General features: G+C 45.8%; 2 protein-coding genes and 1 long non-coding RNA gene across 3 annotated transcripts in view; 1 reads left to right on the top strand and 2 right to left on the bottom strand.

Annotated features, from left to right (window-relative positions):
* The window catches only part of EBF2 (early B-cell factor 2), a 141,338-nt gene extending 137,810 nt beyond the window's left edge, over positions 1-3,528 (bottom strand). Inside the window, exon 1 of the mRNA XM_021374820.1 lies at positions 3,343-3,528. Coding sequence (XP_021230495.1) covers positions 3,343-3,353 — 11 coding nt within the window. The 5' untranslated portion in view covers positions 3,354-3,528. The remainder of the gene's footprint in view (positions 1-3,342) is intronic.
* Positions 9,239-14,654, bottom strand: LOC110387075. Its single transcript, XR_002432397.1, has 2 exons — positions 14,124-14,654; positions 9,239-9,716 (listed from the first exon to the last, which is right to left on the bottom strand). It is a non-coding gene; the product is annotated as an uncharacterized LOC110387075 (long non-coding RNA).
* The window catches only part of PPP2R2A (protein phosphatase 2 regulatory subunit Balpha), a 38,737-nt gene continuing 34,451 nt past the window's right edge, over positions 14,026-18,311 (top strand). Inside the window, exons 1-3 of the mRNA XM_021374821.1 lie at positions 14,026-14,218; positions 14,675-14,808; positions 17,364-17,427. Coding sequence (XP_021230496.1) covers positions 14,041-14,218; positions 14,675-14,808; positions 17,364-17,427 — 376 coding nt within the window. The 5' untranslated portion in view covers positions 14,026-14,040. The remainder of the gene's footprint in view (positions 14,219-14,674; positions 14,809-17,363; positions 17,428-18,311) is intronic.

Genomic DNA, 18,311 nt, shown 5'->3' with positions numbered 1-18,311 from the left:
CGGATGACAAGCAAAAAACAAAGCAGACAACAGAAGAATTCTCATGTTTGGCCACAGTGGAAAAGAATGACTATTTCTTGCAAAAATTCAGCTCGACTCCAACTAGGAAAAGTTTATCTGAAACTGCCATGAAGAAATAAAAATACTTTAGATATCTGCTACTGATAGAATCAAGACATCCTGTATGATGTAAAGTCGGGCTGCGTTCCAGAATACCAGCACACAGAAGCATTTACAACAACTTCTCCCTGCAGTAACCAACACAGAACAGGTTCAGGATAACATTAGAGCCAAGAATACACCTTCCAAAAATCTAGACATTGACAGTCTGCAGTGTCCTACTCAGAGGCAGAATTCCATCCTCCATTTGCACCGTGACTTTTTGCACGCTACCTTGTTGGCTTCACCCTTGTTTTACCAGGCAGTTCTGCAGCTCAGCTCCCCATTGCCAAACAGTCAGACGGCCCAGAGAGTTTTACATCACAAACTCTTTCCAAAAATATCAGAAGCTGCCTTTCCTCTTTTTACCTTGCTGCTTCACTCAGGCCCACGTGGAGCAGATGCAAGGGAGATAACAGAGGCTGCGTTCTGAGGGGAAGGATGCTGGATGATTTATTACAGAATCATCCACTTTAGAATTGCTCTTGTTTTCTCCACAGCCGATCAAGACCAGTTAGGATTTCTGGACTAGAAACATCTGCTTTGGAAGCGATGAAGATCAGTGCTGCAGTCATTCCTGTTTTCTCACTGTGATAAGCTCCAAGGTTCAATTTCCATTGGCAATTCAACACCTATTCCTTCAAGCTCCTTTACAAGTTTTAGCCCCTACTCCTTTCCCCAGAGCCTGCTAATTTGAAACATTAATAAACTGTATTTTAATTTAAATGACAAACATTGCAGCCTCTTACAGCCTCCACAATACACTCAATGCAACAGGGCCCTCACTGCCAGTTCATATTCCTGCGGGTAGCGTCAGTAACACAGAAAAATAGCTTTATAGTTTAGGGATTGTTTGCTACTGAAATGCAACATAAATACCTGACAGAATTGGAGACAACAGGAATTATTTTAACAAATGCAAAGCAGGTAACAGTACGTGCAAGTCCCACTTTTACTATATGCTTATGTATTACATTTTCTTATGTCTGTTCCAATCTCCCAGAAGACCATGCCTCGTGTTAATTGTCTGAGGACATGGTGATGGTCCTAATGAAAAACACTGCCAGCTCCAGCAGCCTGGATTGCACCAGGCACATCCAACACAAAGAGCACAGAAGCACGGGCATCAAACCCGATCAGGAACAAGAATAGTGCCCAAAACCCAGCATCAGTGACTGAAAATTCCAGCTTTGCTTCCTCACCACACACTGCAGCGCAGACGTTCGGCTAAGAAGACAGCAACCTGCTACAATACACCCTCATGTATTTGACTTGCTGCACGATGAGCCATTAGATGGATGAAATAAAACAGGGAACAAAGCCTAGTTTTGTGGACCATCACAATTATTTGTCTCCCATCAGTACACCACCACATCACGAACTGCAGACTGCTGCTTCTGTTCTGTCTGCAGATGAAGCACAGGCACCCTGAGGATGCAGGGCACAAGCTGCTTCCCCTAGACCTATCCACACAGCAGATTCAAGAGGGAGTATATTCAGATGGATTGGTTAAGTCTTGTCAGCATCCCAGGTCCCAGGTCAGAAGCAGATGCTCTGGAGATCAGAGCAAGGACAAACAGTAGGATCAAAAGATTTGCACACCACAGAAGTGAGCCCAGGCCTCAGCACACAGCTGTGTGTGATACACAGGAAGCAGGATGGGCACAGCACATGCTCCAGGTCCACTGCTTATAGTCAGTGGAGCAGCACATGCTGCTGCTTCTTACTGAGATCAAGAAATAGACCCCATCATCTGAAGGCACCACTCCGTGTTCAAAACATTTGGATTCACAACACCTCCCCTCCAGAAATATGCCTTGCTCCTTTCCAGATAGAAATAGATGCACCCCATACAAAGCCAGAAGAGCCTCAGTTGCTTCCAACTCAGCACACACTGAATAAGCACATTATCCAATAACACCTGCAAGTATCACACTCATCCCTCAGGCAGTCCTTGCAGCAAGCATGAAACGAACACTTTTATACCTCAAAAATAAGGTTAAGGCTCATCAAGGTGTAACAACACAAATTCATTGCATTCCTGGTGATAGAACAGGAAAAAAAGCAAGCAGATTTGTGCACATCACCTAACAAAAGCAAGACTACAAAGCTAAGAGTTTCAAGTCCAATCTCACCCACAGCAACTAGCAATACTTTTTAAGGTAACAACCCACACTGCTGATTTCTGAGCCTTGTCTTACGAGCATCACCTGATTATTCAGACCTTTGCTCCCTGCTCAGCTCTCATTACTCCTCTACACAACAGCACTGCTGTCATTAACACCAGATTGGATTTTTATGTGTCCCTCTCCACATTGCCTCCTTTGCTTCAGGTAACAGCCCTGAGCAGGGTAAGCAGCACAGCTGCCAAATTACAAGGTGCTGAGCAGCTAATCCAGGAAACCTGGAACAGCTTTCAGGGCTAAGGCCACACTGAGCATTACCCATCCTTACCCATTTCCATTCTCCACGTGACAATCCCTTTCTGTTAGGCAGGAAACACAACCCTTCCATGCTATGCTAAGGCTTGGAACTGCTCTAGAACAACATGCCTTCTCCCAGCCCTACCCCACAGCTAGAAAGGGGAAAAAAAGAACACGGAGTTTGTAGTAGCGTCAGCTTTGGACCAATAAAATATTAGTTTGAACTGAAGCAAGTAAAAACATGAAGTCTATGGGGAGGTTTGTAGCCACTGTATTCCCCCCCCCACCCCATAAAAGCCTCTTACTCTTATTTTCTTCATTAAGAAAAAAACAAAAAACAAGTTAAATCAGAAAAAAAAAAAACAGAATATTCGTAAGCATTTATGGACAAACTCCTCTTTTTTTCTAGAGGCCTCGAGGCTGCATGAGTTACCTAAGCCTACAGCAGATTTTCCCACCATTTTACTATTAGACTGACTATAATAAACCCAATTAAACTGGCAACTCCATTGCCTAAAACACTATAAAAGAGCAAAAAAAACCACCACAGCAAAAAAATAACAACAATAAGTAAATAAATAAAGGGGCCAACCCCCTTCTCTAACTGTTATAAAAGCCCAAAGCACCATCGAGGCAGGACTGCAAACCAGCACCAAACAGCCACAACCAAGAAGGAGAAAAAAAAAAAAAAGCTCAAAAACAACAACAAAAGACCCCCCACCACCACCACCATATTATCATAAAATAAATTAGATCCTACCAGATAAACATCTTCTCAGGAAGAATTTTGAAGAGAAAAAAGCACCTCCAAAAAACAGCACTGTCTGGCAGAGGAGCTTTATGTCAGGAGCCCAAGTGGGCCTGCACGATTCTGGAAGGTTCAGCAGGGCCTGGCTGTCCCAGGGCTCCCCTCAGCAATCAGCAATCAGCACTCATTAAGGGCACCTGTGGGAGCTCACACCTGTGGGGGCTCACTCCTTCCTCCTCTTAAACTGCCAAACTAGAGAAAAAAAAAAAAAACGAGAGGGTATTGCTCAGATTTCCCTTGGAATTCTCTGTTCTGTATGTGAGGTCAGGAGGTGGGCAGGCCGAGCTCTGTTTTTTTTTTTCTGTGGAAGAAGCCTGTGCTGGCACAGCTCTGCCCCTGGGGTTTGGTGTCGGCTGCCTGCTGCACCCCTCAGCAGGGAACAGCACTTCCCTGCATTTTGGTCACCACATCCCCACACATTGCTGCAGGCCTGGGGTAGAGCGGCTGAAAGGAGGTGGGGGTGAGGCGGGGGTCGGCTTCTGCTCCCAGTAACAGCAATAGGACGAGAGATGATGGCCTTCAGTTGCACCAGGGGAGGTTCAGGTTGGATAGTAGGAAAAAATTCTCTGAAAGGCGCTGGTACAGCCCGGCCAGGGACGTGGTGGAGTCACTGTCCTTAGAGGTGTAGCAAAACTGTGGGGATGTGGTACTTAGGGACGTGGTTTAGTGGCCAATGCTGGTGGTAGGTGGAGGGTTGGATTAAGTGGTCTTAGAGGTCTTTTCCAGCCGTAACGATCGCATAATTTTGTGATTTTTCAGCACATTCCTGGTGCGTTTTCAGGATCTTGTCCTCCGTGACACCCCACATCCCTGCCAGCTGCCTCCTTCAACACACAAAACAGCCCTGAGCCACAGGACAGCACCCCGCAGCAGCCACCCAAAGCAAATACATTCACGACACGTGCTCAGAAGTCGGGTTTCACCTTGAAGAACTTAATTTTCCCTGACATCTTCCACACCTCTGTGAGGAAAGATGAGGGCTAGAAGCGCTGCCCAGCTCTTTCTGGTGTTTTCACAGCACTTAGCATCATAGGGCAGCGGTATTTTACGCTGGGGCCTCCAGGTGCCACCGTCAAGCAAAAATATTGTCTTAAGGAGCAATTTCCGGAAACAATTTCAATTTCAAAACTAATTTATTTGGAAGGAAGAGAATTTGAGCCACCTCGTGTCTAGATTAACGGAGATCCCGTAACAAATGCGTGGTTTTATCTGCAGATCAATGGTGCACGTTCAGATCCTGTTTTCACAGCTGCAGACGCGTTTGCTGGGCTGCAAGGGTCGGGTTTGGGAAATTTTCCATAGGTGGCAGCATTACTGCATTTCCTACTGAAATACAGCACCGATAGATAAACCCCCTAACGGGAAAAACCTTCGAGGAATTAATTACTTTTCTATGGTGCTGTCACCCAGCACAGGCAGCAATATGAACATAGAGGATGGATTAAAGAAAAAAAGCATCCAATAGAAGGGTTGTAATCATGTCTGGACAAGGCTTAATAATGAACTGGGGATGTGAACAGCTAATTTATGGCTTTGGATAGGTATGTCACTACCAACGAAACAAACCTTTCCTTTCAGAGCTTTACCAAGATTCTGTTGGGGGTTATTATGAGGCTCCTCTGAAAGGGCCTATTTTTGCCCTAAATGTTTTCCTTGGGGTTTCTTTGCCTTTGGAACAGTATAACTGATAGAGTTCTATTCTTTGAAACATACCATATGAAGTAGCTGACAGGAAGGAAGGAATTTGGTAATTCTCACATTCCTCTGTTATATGTTTGTACTGCGCTCTATGGGCTGTTTAAAATGATTACTGTAATCTCCACGAGAAGCTATTAGCAATTACCACCAAATTAGAGTTTGTGCAAAGCACTGGCTTAACCACAGCCTGATGTTCTCTGCTTTTACCCACAGTGCACGTAACAACAGGGCAAGGGTCCTCAGATTGCATTGCTGGCACGTCCTACACCGTGCTGCAAGGAGAAGACAGAACCTTCTGTGTGCTTGGGAATCCCTTTTCTTTTCAGAGGATGGGGGAAGGGGAGAGATCAACACTGCCACGTTTGTACAGGATTGTTTCATGTGTAAATGAGTCTTTTCTGAGCCATTTTCCAGATCTCAACATTCCACAAGAACACACTAATAATTTCCCAAAAAAAAAAAAAAAAAGCTGTCCAGCTACCACGTGGTATTCTTAGAGCCAAATAATAATGCACGGTCATTTGGATTGGACTGGTTGAGCAGCTCCTTTTGGGGGTTATCACCTCATTCTTTAATTTTTCGGATGTCTCTATGAATAAAGGGCATCAGCCAGGATAATGGCTTTTGCTTTCAGGGATACAGAAGTCAGACTGAAACACAGAGATAGGTCATCACATTGCAGGCTGATAAACAGTTGATAAATGGTAACAACTCAGTGGTCTCAAGTTTGGGATCCCAGCATTGAAAGTTTGCAGGTTCCATCGCTAAACTCCTGAGTGTTCCTCGTTGTCCCTGATAGATATGGGGCAGATAAAGGTGGGGAGGAAAGGAAGGAGTATTTCATTTCAGTCGTGATCTTTCATCTCTTTGGAAGATAAACCATCCGTGGATATATTTAATTGCATGCCTAATAGGAGAGTATAACACAACGTTGTCATTTTTATGGGTTAGAAGGTCTCTCAGAACATGAGGAAGAAAAACATGTATTTTCTTAGCTGAAAACGTGACATAGTGCAGTTATATAAAACATTTCCCACCCAAAATTGAAGGGGTAGTGATAAAATAGCAGCTGAGTCATTCATCCAGCTCTGATTTGGAAGTTAAACTAGCAATGTAATTAATACAGAAACCTACCTGAAGCACAAGAACTACCGAAATCAATCTTTTCAAAGCACTGAAAAAGAACCCTGAAAGGTGCAAACATCATTGGAATCAAGACCAATATCTACAGTATTTTGAACCAGCTGAGTGCTCATTTTGAGTTCCAGCATTGCAAGCAGCTGCCACATGTCCAGAGGTCTATCTATCAGGCAGTATATTGCTCTGAATTTTGTGGTCACTGCGCAGCTGCCCTGGCAAATGTTAGAAAAAGGTGTTACCTACATCTTAAAAACTAAACCGTGACTTTGGGAGTGTGGATTCTGCTGTGTTTAAAGCTCTTTTAGCCATCTATCTTTTCAGATTAGTGAGTAAATCAGAGAGAAGATCAGGGGTGATGGAGTCTGCCCCAAAAACGCTCCACCAGTAACACGTTCTGACCTCCCCAAAGCTAGGGCTGCATTTTGTTGTTACCCCTGCAGCTGCTCTCACCAGGCAGCCTTAATCAAACTTCTCTTTTTGGCATGGCGCTTTTCCTTTCACCCCTAATTAGGTGAGTAAACGCAATTACAGTACCATGAAGCACACTGTTTGTGACCAGCTGTAGACAGCTGGTACAATTTAGTTCTCATTGGCCGTACTGGCAGGCACAAGCCTGCGCTACAGCTGCCTGCAGGTGGAGATAAAGGAAGAAAATTCTGGGGGCTGGTCCCCAGCAGAAACACACAAGCAGCACCACTTTGGGCTGTAGGCAAAGCTGCAGTGTCCCAGTGCAATACACACAGAGGTAGCAGAGGAATCCACGACGGACGTTCCTGAGCTAGCTGGCTCTCTGCTTCACCAGACTCACATGTGCATGGGATTCAGGGTTCCTGCTTACCCTCTCACCTCTTGTGTTTAGGATACTGGTAAAGAAATATCCCAAAGGAAGCTGCCTGTTATCCCGCTGCTGCTGTTTCACATCTGCCTCATCTGTCTCATCTTTTGCTTCCCTCTCCTGACGGATTTTGTCCTAAAAAATACAGAGAAAAACACAGGTGTATAAACAAATACCTTTAGAGAAGACTGAAGACAACACATTCCCTGTTCTACAAGCCACGCTGGCTCATCGTTCATCAACCACGACTTAGAGTGGAAATTGTCCAGTATTTATGATCTCCCATCTCAAATTCCCTCAGCAGCCTGATACAGCTCCCACCCTGTCCACACACCAAACGTCAGCGTTGGGTTCATCAAGGACAAATACCCAGAGCTGCCCCGAAGAACTTGGAAGTATTCTTGGCTCTAAGCATTAACTGAAATGCCACATACCATTGTGAACATATAAATGGGAGGGACCTGACCTCTACGAGTTATTTTTGGGAACTCACAACAGATTTCAACAACGGGGAAAGAGCGGTGGGGTTTCCACTGAGGCTTTCACTTGAAGCACTGAGAGAATCTTGTCAAGTCCCCACCAAAAATCACAACATTCTGGAGCTCACTGTGGCACAAACTGCAGGCTCTTCCCCCTGGCCTTCTCTCCGCTTCAACCATGACACCAACGTTCCCTCTTTTAAAAACCGGCCGACAAATCTCTGTTCCTATTTTGGGATGTCATCCTGGTCCATGTTAAATACTCCCCCCCGGGGCACGGGGATCTCACATAGCACGACCCCCTCGTGCCATGAAGGACGGCCAGTGCACGTCGCATTGATCAGGGCTCCGTGAGCTGGGCGACACTCGGGGAATGACAACGAATCGATTTTTGTTTTCCTCAACAAATTGAAAAACGCGACGAGCCCACAATTCATCGTTCCATCGAGTCTGCGCACGGAACCTAATTAACTATTTAATTAAGCAATGAATGGGCGCGATTGTTAGCAAAACGTGATATGGGTCATGCCATGCAGCCTTCCTCCCCTTTGCTGCCCCTCCTCCACGCGTCCACTCAAGTTTTATCTCCGCAACAAAACAGAAGCCTCTCTTTGTTCCAGCTGCAACACTGGCGTCATTGACGAAAGTACTCATGTGTCCAAAAATAACCAAAGCCAGTGCCCATTGGAGCCATCCAGCATCATGTCCTCGTGCTTGGCACATCCCTTGAAATCCTACACCTTCTGAGACGGGAATATAAAAAAAAAAATCAAGATCGTGACTCCTTGTACACATTTAAAGGGACAAAGGCTTTCTTTTCCTCCAGATGTGATGCGTTTTTAAAGTGTTTATGGTCCCTGCATATCTTTGCCACTGTTGTTCACGGAGTTACTTCTGTATTCCACCAAGGGTATTTGCTTTCTACCTTGCATTTCCCAAGCCATTTTATCTGATATTTTCATTTCTATGTCTTCTGCAATTTTTTCTGACATCGCATTGAATCTTACCCAACCTACGTTTTGCACAGAAATCCGAGGGAACTTCAGCTCTTACTTAGTAAGGAACAATCAGTGTCACTCATGTAGCATCGAGAGGTACAAAAAGAAGTGAGGATCCTCAATGTCAGGGGCAGACAGAGGACCCAAGCACACCAACCTTGCATATGGCATCATGACTGTCCCTGCTTTCAGAAATTGGGAAGTAAGAAATGAGATAATTTGCCTCGGTCATGGCATGAATGTGCAACAGAACAGAGAACAAAACCCAGATCCTGCAAGTTCCTTGTCAGCCTTCTAATTTGGAGTGTACCCTTGATTTTGGTAAAGAAAAACGTACAGAATGAGTCCCTTTGTGATCTGTGCTGCAATGCTATTCGCTTCTTAACCGATTTCAGGATCTACCCTGGAAATGGCTGCTTTTCAGTGCTATCCAAAGCAGATCCAACGTTGATACAACCTGCAAATCAGAGAAAGCACCTTCTGTTTTAAAAAAAACCTGCCTTTTAATACAGTAAAAATATAATAAATAATAATAAATATCATTTCTGGGAGTGCAGATTGCAAGGGAATGAAGACTGTTTCCGAGATCAGTTAACCTTCCTACTTTCACATTCAACTCTGGGACTATTTCTGATGAGATGCACGTGGAAACAGTAGCCCAGATTATTTTGTTTTGCTGATGCATATCAGAACAAAACGAGGAACAATAACATTCAGCAGTGTGTGCGTAGCTGTGACCTCTTTAGGAGTCCCAGAAACACCAGGCACTTGGAAAGGAAAAGTCTGCCAGTTTATTCCTGCTGTCAACAGAAGTCCTGGATGTGTTGGGAACTCCTCGTGGAGATGCTGATTTGAGCTGTCTCATGGCCAGCACTGGATATCTAAGTGCAGGGAGTAGCCCTGGATAAACATCATGGTGGTTCTTGCAAATGTATGGCCACCAGACTAGCCCCTGTGTATGGTATTTTCCAGTCCATTGTGTATTTCTTCCCCAGCATCCCCCTCAAGACCAGTATCACACTGGTTGCAGAGGAATTTGGTAATGCATCCAGCCTTAATATGCTTTCCTGCAGAAAACTCCTCCGCAGATGAACACCAGAGCATCATTTTTTGTGATGGCCATCCTGGTTTCTCGTGGCAGATTCAAAGTCCAGTTGTCTCCTACTCATTACTGCTCTAAAAGGACAATAGAGATACAGTGTATTAAGCAAACAATTGCCTCCTTATGTAATGTTCAATCTAGTACAAGGAGAGGACAACTGAGCAAAAACATGGTCAAGAAATGAATAAATAGGAAAATGGCAGTGGGTAAGTGGAGCAATTAGGAAGGAAAAGGATCAAAGATCCTTGAGCTTGAGAGCAGGGAGACAAAGGTGCAAAAGAAAGGGGAATGAAATCACAGAACTACAGGGGTTGGAAGGGACCTCAGGAGATCATCAAGTCAAACTCTCTTGCTAAAGCAGGTAATAATCTGTGCTCTCTATTCTTGCCTCTGCAGTGAAGTACTAAAGAGATTTGAGTGGCCACAAACACATTTTCAAGGGCGCAAAACCCACAGCTGAAGTCAGACCAAAGAAGGATTTCCCAAAATACACAGCACGCTGTAACTCAGCTGACCTTCGTGTGAAATCCTGAGTGTTTCCAACTGGAGAAATCTGCACATCTCCATCTCCTCTTGCTCTGTTCATAGGACACTAGGCTGGGAATGCAGAACACCGCACTTTCCAGGTTTCTTTTGCCAAGGCGTGGGAACTACTCACCCTTCAGTTTCACATTTGGGCAGACAAGATTTTGTACGGATTTCGTATTTTATTCTTATGGTATTCCTGACACTTTTCCAGGTTTCAAAATGCATTTTCTTTACAGTGTAGAGGAAAACCAAGGCCTTTCGAAACCCTTTTGTCGCGGTGGTTGTTTGGCAAAGTACAGAGAAAGAAAGAAAGAAGGAAAGAAAGACCTACCCTCTGCTGAGGATGGCCAGCAACAAGTTTAATTAGGGCACTGCTTTGTAACGCAACAAAGTTCAAGATCTTGGACGGAACGAAGCACAGCAGGAACTTGAGTTAAGTCTCTTGTGAGAAATACGTATCAGAAAACAAATCAGAGGAATACACTGAACCCTTCCTTCTATCTTGGATCATTGCACGGACGTTACATTCATTCTTTAAATACGGTGTTAGAATTAGCTTTGTCTCTGGGTGCAATACAATTGCCAACAATGTTGTTTGAATAAACTCACCATTGTGTTCACCCTATAGATAAGAATTCTGCTCAGTCAGGACTGCCTGAGACCAAGAGGAACCAGAGCTTCGTTTCTGCAGGGTCCATGGGGGAACAGAGTCAGAGACCAAGAGGAACCAGAGCTTTGTTTCTGCAGGGTCCATGGGGGAACAGAGTCAGACCTGGTTTGGTTTGGTTTGGTTTGGTTTGGTTTGGTTTGGAGACACGGATCATGATGGAGAGTTCTCCTGGCCGTGCTGGGGGAAGTCTGATCTCATGGGAACCCCCTGTAGCTGCTCATGAATTGATGTTCTTGCTGATTTCCTGCCTGCTACTGGAAAACACAGCTGATAAGGTTGTTGATTTCTTAGAGCCCCTGTGGAGTCCAGGGAACTTCCAGTTGGTGGGAATTTGAAAATATTTCTAGTCGCTGTCCAATTTGGACTGTAACCAAGTTTTGGAAATAGGAAATTTTGCTCAAATCAGAAAATCCTTATTTTTTAACCGGGGGGTGAAGGGCAACTTTCTAGCACAGAATACCTAGAAGTACTGTTTTGTTGTTCAAATTTGCCCAGAGAACAGCCCTCTTTTAAAGAGGATCTCTCATTTTCCTGATGGCCAGTCTCTTATAACTTTCTACGATTACGATTAACACATGCTATGGCAAACTGACCGATTCTAACCTTGCAGTTCTCCACCTCAGAGCTATTCAGCCTTGGATTCAACATCACCAACAGGGGGCAAGGAGGGGAGGCTCTGCACACAGCAAAAGCTGCAGAAAGCAGCTCTGTAAGCAGAGGAACTCGGCGAGGCTGGACCCTGAGCCTTACAGCTGGGTTCTCTGGGGTCTAGTAGGATGCAAACTTGTAACACCACTTTGCCAGGGTGGATTCTCTGAAGTTTAATGAGGTCCACACTCAAATCAAGCTGCCTGTCTATCAGCTTTTCGTGAAGTCTTTAAGCAGTGGGATTCCTTGAAGCATTCCTTCCCATGAGACCAAATTGGAATCAGGCACTGAGTCAAAAGCTACCGTGGGGAAGTGGACAGACACAGAATCATAGAACGGTTTGGCTTGGAAGGGACCTTGAAGATCATCGAGTCCCAGCTCCCCCGCTACAGGCAGGGACACCTCCCTCTAGACCAGGCTGCTCACAGCCCCATCCAGCCTGGCCTTAAATGCCTCCAGGGAGGGGGCACCCACAACCACACTGGGCAACCTGTTCCAGTGTCTCACCACCCTCACAGCAAAGAATTTCTTTCTAATATCCAGTCTACATCCCCCCTCCTCCAGTTTAAAGCCATTTCCCCTCGTCCTGTCAAGCATGAAGATGTAAGCCTCATTTTAGTTTTACCAAAGGGGAGAATGAGAGGAGAAATGTGTCGGCACTGGGGCTAAATGCAGCCACACCGTGCACTAAGGGTGGCAGAGCAATGCCTGAGCACGAATCGCTCTGGACAATGGCTGTTGGTGGGGCTACATTTCCTTCTATCCTGGGTAAATCATCTGCTTTGCATTGTTACAAGCGAGAAAAACAAAGGCTGTTCTGGGCCCCCAAAGGTCCCTGGAGCTCAGAGCAGTGTAAGGAAATAACCTCAAGCACAAAGCCAAGCTGATTTCAAGCCCATGCACCATGAGCTCTTTTTAAAGCGTGTTATAAATGTTTTAACTGAAAGGCTGCTCCTAGAAGCCCGCAAAGTGCTATCATCCCCAGTTCATTTCCAAGGAAAAAAAAAACAGGAGCAGAAAGCATTTGCTCGAGGTCTCCAAGGGAATCGACAACACAGCAAGGATTGGAACTAAGGATTTCCTGTCCAATCTGCAAACCACACCTCTCTCCTGTTTACAGTGTTAACTTATCCCCTAGCAGAAAAGCCATGTGAATGGAACAATTCAGTCTGCTATTTCAGCCTCCCTTCCTTCCCTTCGCAGTTCGTTCCTGGCATCACCTTCAGACTTTTACAAACCTGCGACCAGAACTGTGCGACAAAGCAAAGCCAGCAAGGAACGTTTCCCGACGCTTTCAGCTCCGAGGAGCTGAAACGCTGTTTGCCAAAATGGGAAAAAAAAAAAAAAAAAAAAAAAGGTGAAAACTTTCAAAGTGCCCTGGAAATGCTGTGCTGCTATGAACGAAACAAAAAATGAAACCAAAAAGCCAAGGAACTCGTACCTCAAGGGAGAAGTTAATGAATGACTGCAACCAATCGTGCTCGTTACCTGCACAGACATTTTCTGCATACGTGACTCCAGAAGTAGTAGAGCAGTGGTTCCACTGCTCACACTTAGCTTAAGAATCAAGAGAATTTTAAGGAGAAATCTTGAGTTTCTTTGCATTTCCTTTCCCTTTTTTTTTTTTTCTCTTTGTTTTGGTTGAGAAGTCGCGTTTCCCTCTAGAATCCCAGCAAATAAAATCTCCTTGAAAAATATCAGCTGAATTTCTCATCTTTTTCTGTGATTCCAAGACATCAGTCTGTCCGTAGCCCTTCTGTACCGTGAGTGGCACACTGAGACACCCAAAGCACGAGACTTCACTGGAGGCGAGGATCAAGAGCAGGAATGCTCCAGTTCAAAGCCTGCAAGGGCATTTTATCCCAGATTTTACATTCACTCATCTCTTCCCACAGCCCTGTGGTTTTTAAGGGACGTTTCTCCTGGCAAAGTCAGATCGCTGATGCGTTGAGTCCACACACCCTGCTAGGACCTGCGGAGCTAGCAATTAACTTCCTTACTGCAAAGTCCTATTTTTCAGCAGAAAAACACGATTCCAAAGAGCCAGTGGAGCTCTTTTCAGATCAGCTGGCTTTTATATGTGTTTTGTGAACAGCTTCAGTGATACACACAGGGTAACTACAGCACTCGAGCTAAGACTTATATTTACTTACGCCTTTTGAAATAAACCTGCGTGGGCGTAATGATTCCAACTTACAGCGAAGGATAATAGCTTGTTAATTAATGCATATAGGTCCACTGCTTTAGGAAGGATCTAAAACAGAAGGTACTGAGCCCCACTATTAGACGTACCAGGGAAATCCTATAGACAGCGATGTTTTTAACACGCTTGCTTTAGCTTCCTGCTTTTGTTAAGGGGACTTGTTTCATAGAGGTTTCTGAGGCTATTACTTAGATCACCTACTTAAGTTAATTACTAAGGAGCGAGCAATTCTGTTCCCCTCAACACCACCGCAACCCATCCCCCCAAAATAAACATTTCAGCATATAGGTCAGGAGGTTTAGAGGTTAAAAAAAAACAGAGAAAAAGGAGAAAACCAAAAACCCACGCAATGGCCTTCGTGTTTCTTATCTCAGCTCCTCCCCTTCCTGCCAAGGGCCTCATGAAGGTGGTGGTGAGCAAAGCCCTTCTCACCTGGGAGCTGCTTCGTGCTGCTGGGTGGTGCAGCATCTTCTCAGTTAAGCCTGTGCACAAAGTGGTATTTGCCCTGAAAACAACGTTTTGTAAAGGTTATGTTATCGCTACGTTCGTTCCATCAATCTCAGTGTATTCCAAGGTTGAGAGGTGTTCATCACCTTCCTCCTAGCGGCTCGCAGCGAAGAGAGCTCACGGTTTTTTGAACCGTTCCACGCGTTTGGATTTCTCTGTTCGGGCGTATCTTCCGAAGCGGCACAAAGAAAGTGCATTTTCGAGCTGAAGAACGTAGATTCTCTGCATCGGGGGTGAAAACTGGGACTGGGAAGGGCTATGGCAGCTCCTGCCCTCGGGCAGGGAGCAGCTCTGCTGAGAACATTCCCAGGAGGGATCGGTCTTTTTTTGCATTGCAGCCTGGTGTTCAGCTGCTCCTACCAGACTAAAGCGCTTTCTGAATGTCTCGCTTTGTGTTTCTGGTGCTCAGTTTAAGGTCTCTGTTTTCCTTGGGTCTTATTTTCTTGTGTATATGGTTGGTTTTCTACTACTAACAGGTTTTGGAGCTCTGAGTTACGTCCAAATCGCCCTGAGGTGGAAGATTGAAGCTGAAGAGGTTCCAGGTGATCCTGAGCTATCTGCTTCGTTAATCCCTCCTAATATACGAGAAGAAGGAGGGAACCTAGGCCAGGTAGATCTCCCATCTTGTCCTGTAGCCGTGGTTTCAGTTCCAAGTGAGTTTCCCATCATAAGTCTCTTCTTTTGTGGTCAGATTCATCCTCCCATAGAAGTGACTACAACTAATTAAAATCTAGTGAGAAAATTGAAGGTGGTGAGAATGCGACTTTTGTATGGATTTCAAGTTAGCCACCTCTCTTATTATTTCTTTTCTTTTAACTAGAAGATACCGGGATGCCTCCTACCCTCCCAAACGAGCCTTCCTAATTAAACATAATTGTTTTGCTACCCCCAACAGGTGCTTTCTTTCCCAGAAGCTCTGTTTTCCTTGCATTCTTGCCTCATTCACTGCATAATGAATCTCCTGCCAAAATTCAGGTGCACAAATCCTCCCCAAATTGGGCTTAAATAATCCATTAAACTAATATTTTACAAATTGTGGTTTCAGCCATTACAACCTAAACCTGCTCTAAATAGATCAAGTTCAGAGCTGGTTTTAAACCGGTCTTGCAAACTACTACTTTAATGAATGCACAACATTCTTTCCAAGCCTAATTAGTCTTTCTTTTTGCTTGCACCAGACCGAAGTCAAGAAAAAAAAGCCTTTGTAATTCCTGAAAGAGAAAGCTGAGGCTTCCCCTTGTCACAGCGGAGCTTTAATCCAATGAACTTGACGCTTTGGAGATGGCACAAGCCTCTTGTTTAGCCAAGTTAGCAAGCTCTCATTGCACAGGGCAGTTTGATGGTGGCTGGTTTGTGGCGAGCAGTTACAGAATTAATATCACATGGCTTTCTTTGGGGAATGGTTCAGGGCTTTATAGAGGGAGCTGCTTAAAGTGGGCTCAGCTGAAGCTTGACCATAAGAAGCAGCAAATGGAAGCTCTGTGTGCCTACAGAAGTCTGCTTGGCACAGCCTGCTTGAGGTTGGTGGTGGCAGAACCTCGGGGAGGTGAGATGAGATGGGTTCTGGCTCACATGAAATGCAGTTAACCCTGCGAGTCTGCCTGCAACTTGTTACAACAGCAGGAGCTGCCTGACCTCTTGTGAGCACGAACCTCCACCTGGCAGCATTAAAGACAGAGCGCTGTTTTAATAATGGTTGTTAATTAAGTGGCTACATGCATGGAGGCAGTTATGTGGAAATTAAGAAGGGAGAAATGCAGGGTGAGCGTTAGCAAGCGTTTTCTGGGAGTGGAGCCTGCTGTGCTGTGAAATGCTCCCCCAGAAAGCAGCAGAAACCTCTTTTGCTGAGACACTTCATGCTTGGACCATAGGAAGTCCCAAAGAGCGTGCTGCAGGAATTACATCGCCCTGACGTTGACTTGCTGTGACCTTGGGTGGCCCAGCTATTACTCAATCCCAGTGATAATTTTGGTGGTAATTACTCCCTTTATTCCTAAAGTGAGTTGTTGTAATTCATTACAGTCTTGTCTGATGGGTCAAATTACTAGGAAACTGAAGCAGATACAAAATGGATTGGGGATGGAGTTCTTCGGGCCGTAGCTGTTTGATCAGTGACTTGACACGAATGTACGGTTTTTAATTGGTCACCGCTCACGTTTTGCATATTGGTTTTAAGTCATTTGAACTTCTGCAGCTCCCGATGCTGCTGTCTGTGTGGTTTGCTGGTCCTTACCGAGTACAATTGGAGATATTTTTCTGTGGGTCTTTGTCCCTGCAGTGTTCTCATTTCCTGGATGAGCTCTTTTACTCTGAGTTGAAGGGGTTCGCCTGTGTAGCCAGAATTAACGATTCAAGCATAATTAGAACAGGCACCCAACGAAGCTTTGCGCTGTTGGTTGTGCGTAAACCGAACATCTTACGGTTCCTATCTCCCCCGAGCACCTGAAGAAATGCTTAAACTGCAGTGAAATCCCGTACATGCTTACAAACTTCCAGGCAGAGCCGCAAAATGCTGCTGCTAATTTGCCCCGACCATTAATGCTACTGTGAATGCGTGTGCCTGAATTAGCAAGCGAGCAAACACCCGAGCAAAGGCTGTGATTCCCAAGATGTCTTACTAATTACCGTGGCTGTGATTTAATGTTAATTATTTATTATACTTCATTATGTTCTATAGCTCAGTTAGCTCAAAACAAAAACCTGAAATGTTGGAATTATGATCCTTCGTTCTGGCACCGTGATATTAAATCTTTCCTAAGAAGGACTTTGTTCTAATTATAAGGTAGGTACTAAAGCTTCATTAATTGATATTACAGGGCTAATTGCAAGTCCTTTTCAACAATGCTCATTCTGCTACAAGGGCCAAATTCTATAGTGATAGTACAGAATGCAGTGGATAAATGGGGCTTCACTTGCAAATGTTCCTGCTGCTTAGGGGGGAGGGGGATGGCTTTAAGGAATCCTGAAGCACGAGGGATGGCAGCTGCTGTTCCAGGTTTGGAATATATTGAACACGGCCACAGATCTGCAGAATTGAGTGGACTTGTTCCTGAGCACTGGGAAGCATGGGCTGTACGATAAGGGAAGGCCCTCAGCACCGCAGTGATCCAGGGGAGCCCTTCTTGATTGTGAACGTTTTCCAATGCCCAGTGTGTTTGCTTCTAGGTTTCTGGATGGCTCTCAAAATGGACTAAGCGAAACATGTGGCTCCAGATATTCCCAAACTTAGGTGAGTTGCTGCTCTAAAGAACGTGTTCTAAAGAACGCCCCGTACGTGTTGAGTTCCCAAGAATTGATTTGCGTGTGCAGCCTTTGAGGGATGTACTGATAAAAGATGCAGCCCACAGCCTGGGTTGGTTCCGAGTTTCTGGCGTCGTGCACCAAGCACTGGGAGCTCGTTTGGGGGGGGCTCAGTGCCCCCAGATCCAGAGAGGCAGTGGATGCCCCATCCCTGGAGGTGTTCAAGTTGAACGGCCAGGTTGAACGCGGCCCTGGGCAGCCTGGTCTAGTACCAGGCCTGGAGGCTGGTGGCCCTGCCTGTGGCTGCGGGGTCGGAACTTGATGATCCTCATGGGTCCCTTCCAACCCAAGCCGTTCCGTGATTCGTGCTGTGGCTGAGGAGGAGCTGGGGGTTCTTTCGTTGATGAAATGTGGCCTCTCGGGTGTTGGGAGCTGGAAACGCGCAGCGTACGCGAGGGCTCGGGACAGTCGAGTGGAGGCACATTCGCGGAGCGTCAGGATTGCAGGATGAGCTCACGAATCTCAAAGCGTGATCTGGCTGAGCCAGCCCTGCCCTGCCCGCGAAGAAAGGCAGCGTTTGCACAAATAGCTGCGAAGGGAAACGGATGACTTCCATAAGATCTTAAACAGATCGCGCTGAAGCGATGAGCGCAGCGCTGTGCGTTAACTGCGGGACCCAGGAGGGCCGGGCCGGGCTGTGCGCGCTGGAAGGCGGCTAAAAATGGCTCCGAGGGGGGAACGGCAGCGAGGGCTCCTGGGTGAAATCAGAGCCCGAGCGTGAGGAGGGGATGGAGAGCGTCCAGGAGGGCGGGGAACGCGCAGCGAGCAGCCGTGAGGCGGCAGCCCGAGGAAAAGGCAGGAGAAGACAGGGGG

The sequence above is a fragment of the Numida meleagris genome, chromosome 21 (genome assembly GCF_002078875.1).
Source record: "Numida meleagris isolate 19003 breed g44 Domestic line chromosome 21, NumMel1.0, whole genome shotgun sequence".
NCBI classification, from domain to species: Eukaryota; Metazoa; Chordata; class Aves; order Galliformes; family Numididae; genus Numida; species Numida meleagris.
This window is presented reverse-complemented; position numbering and strand designations above follow the sequence as displayed.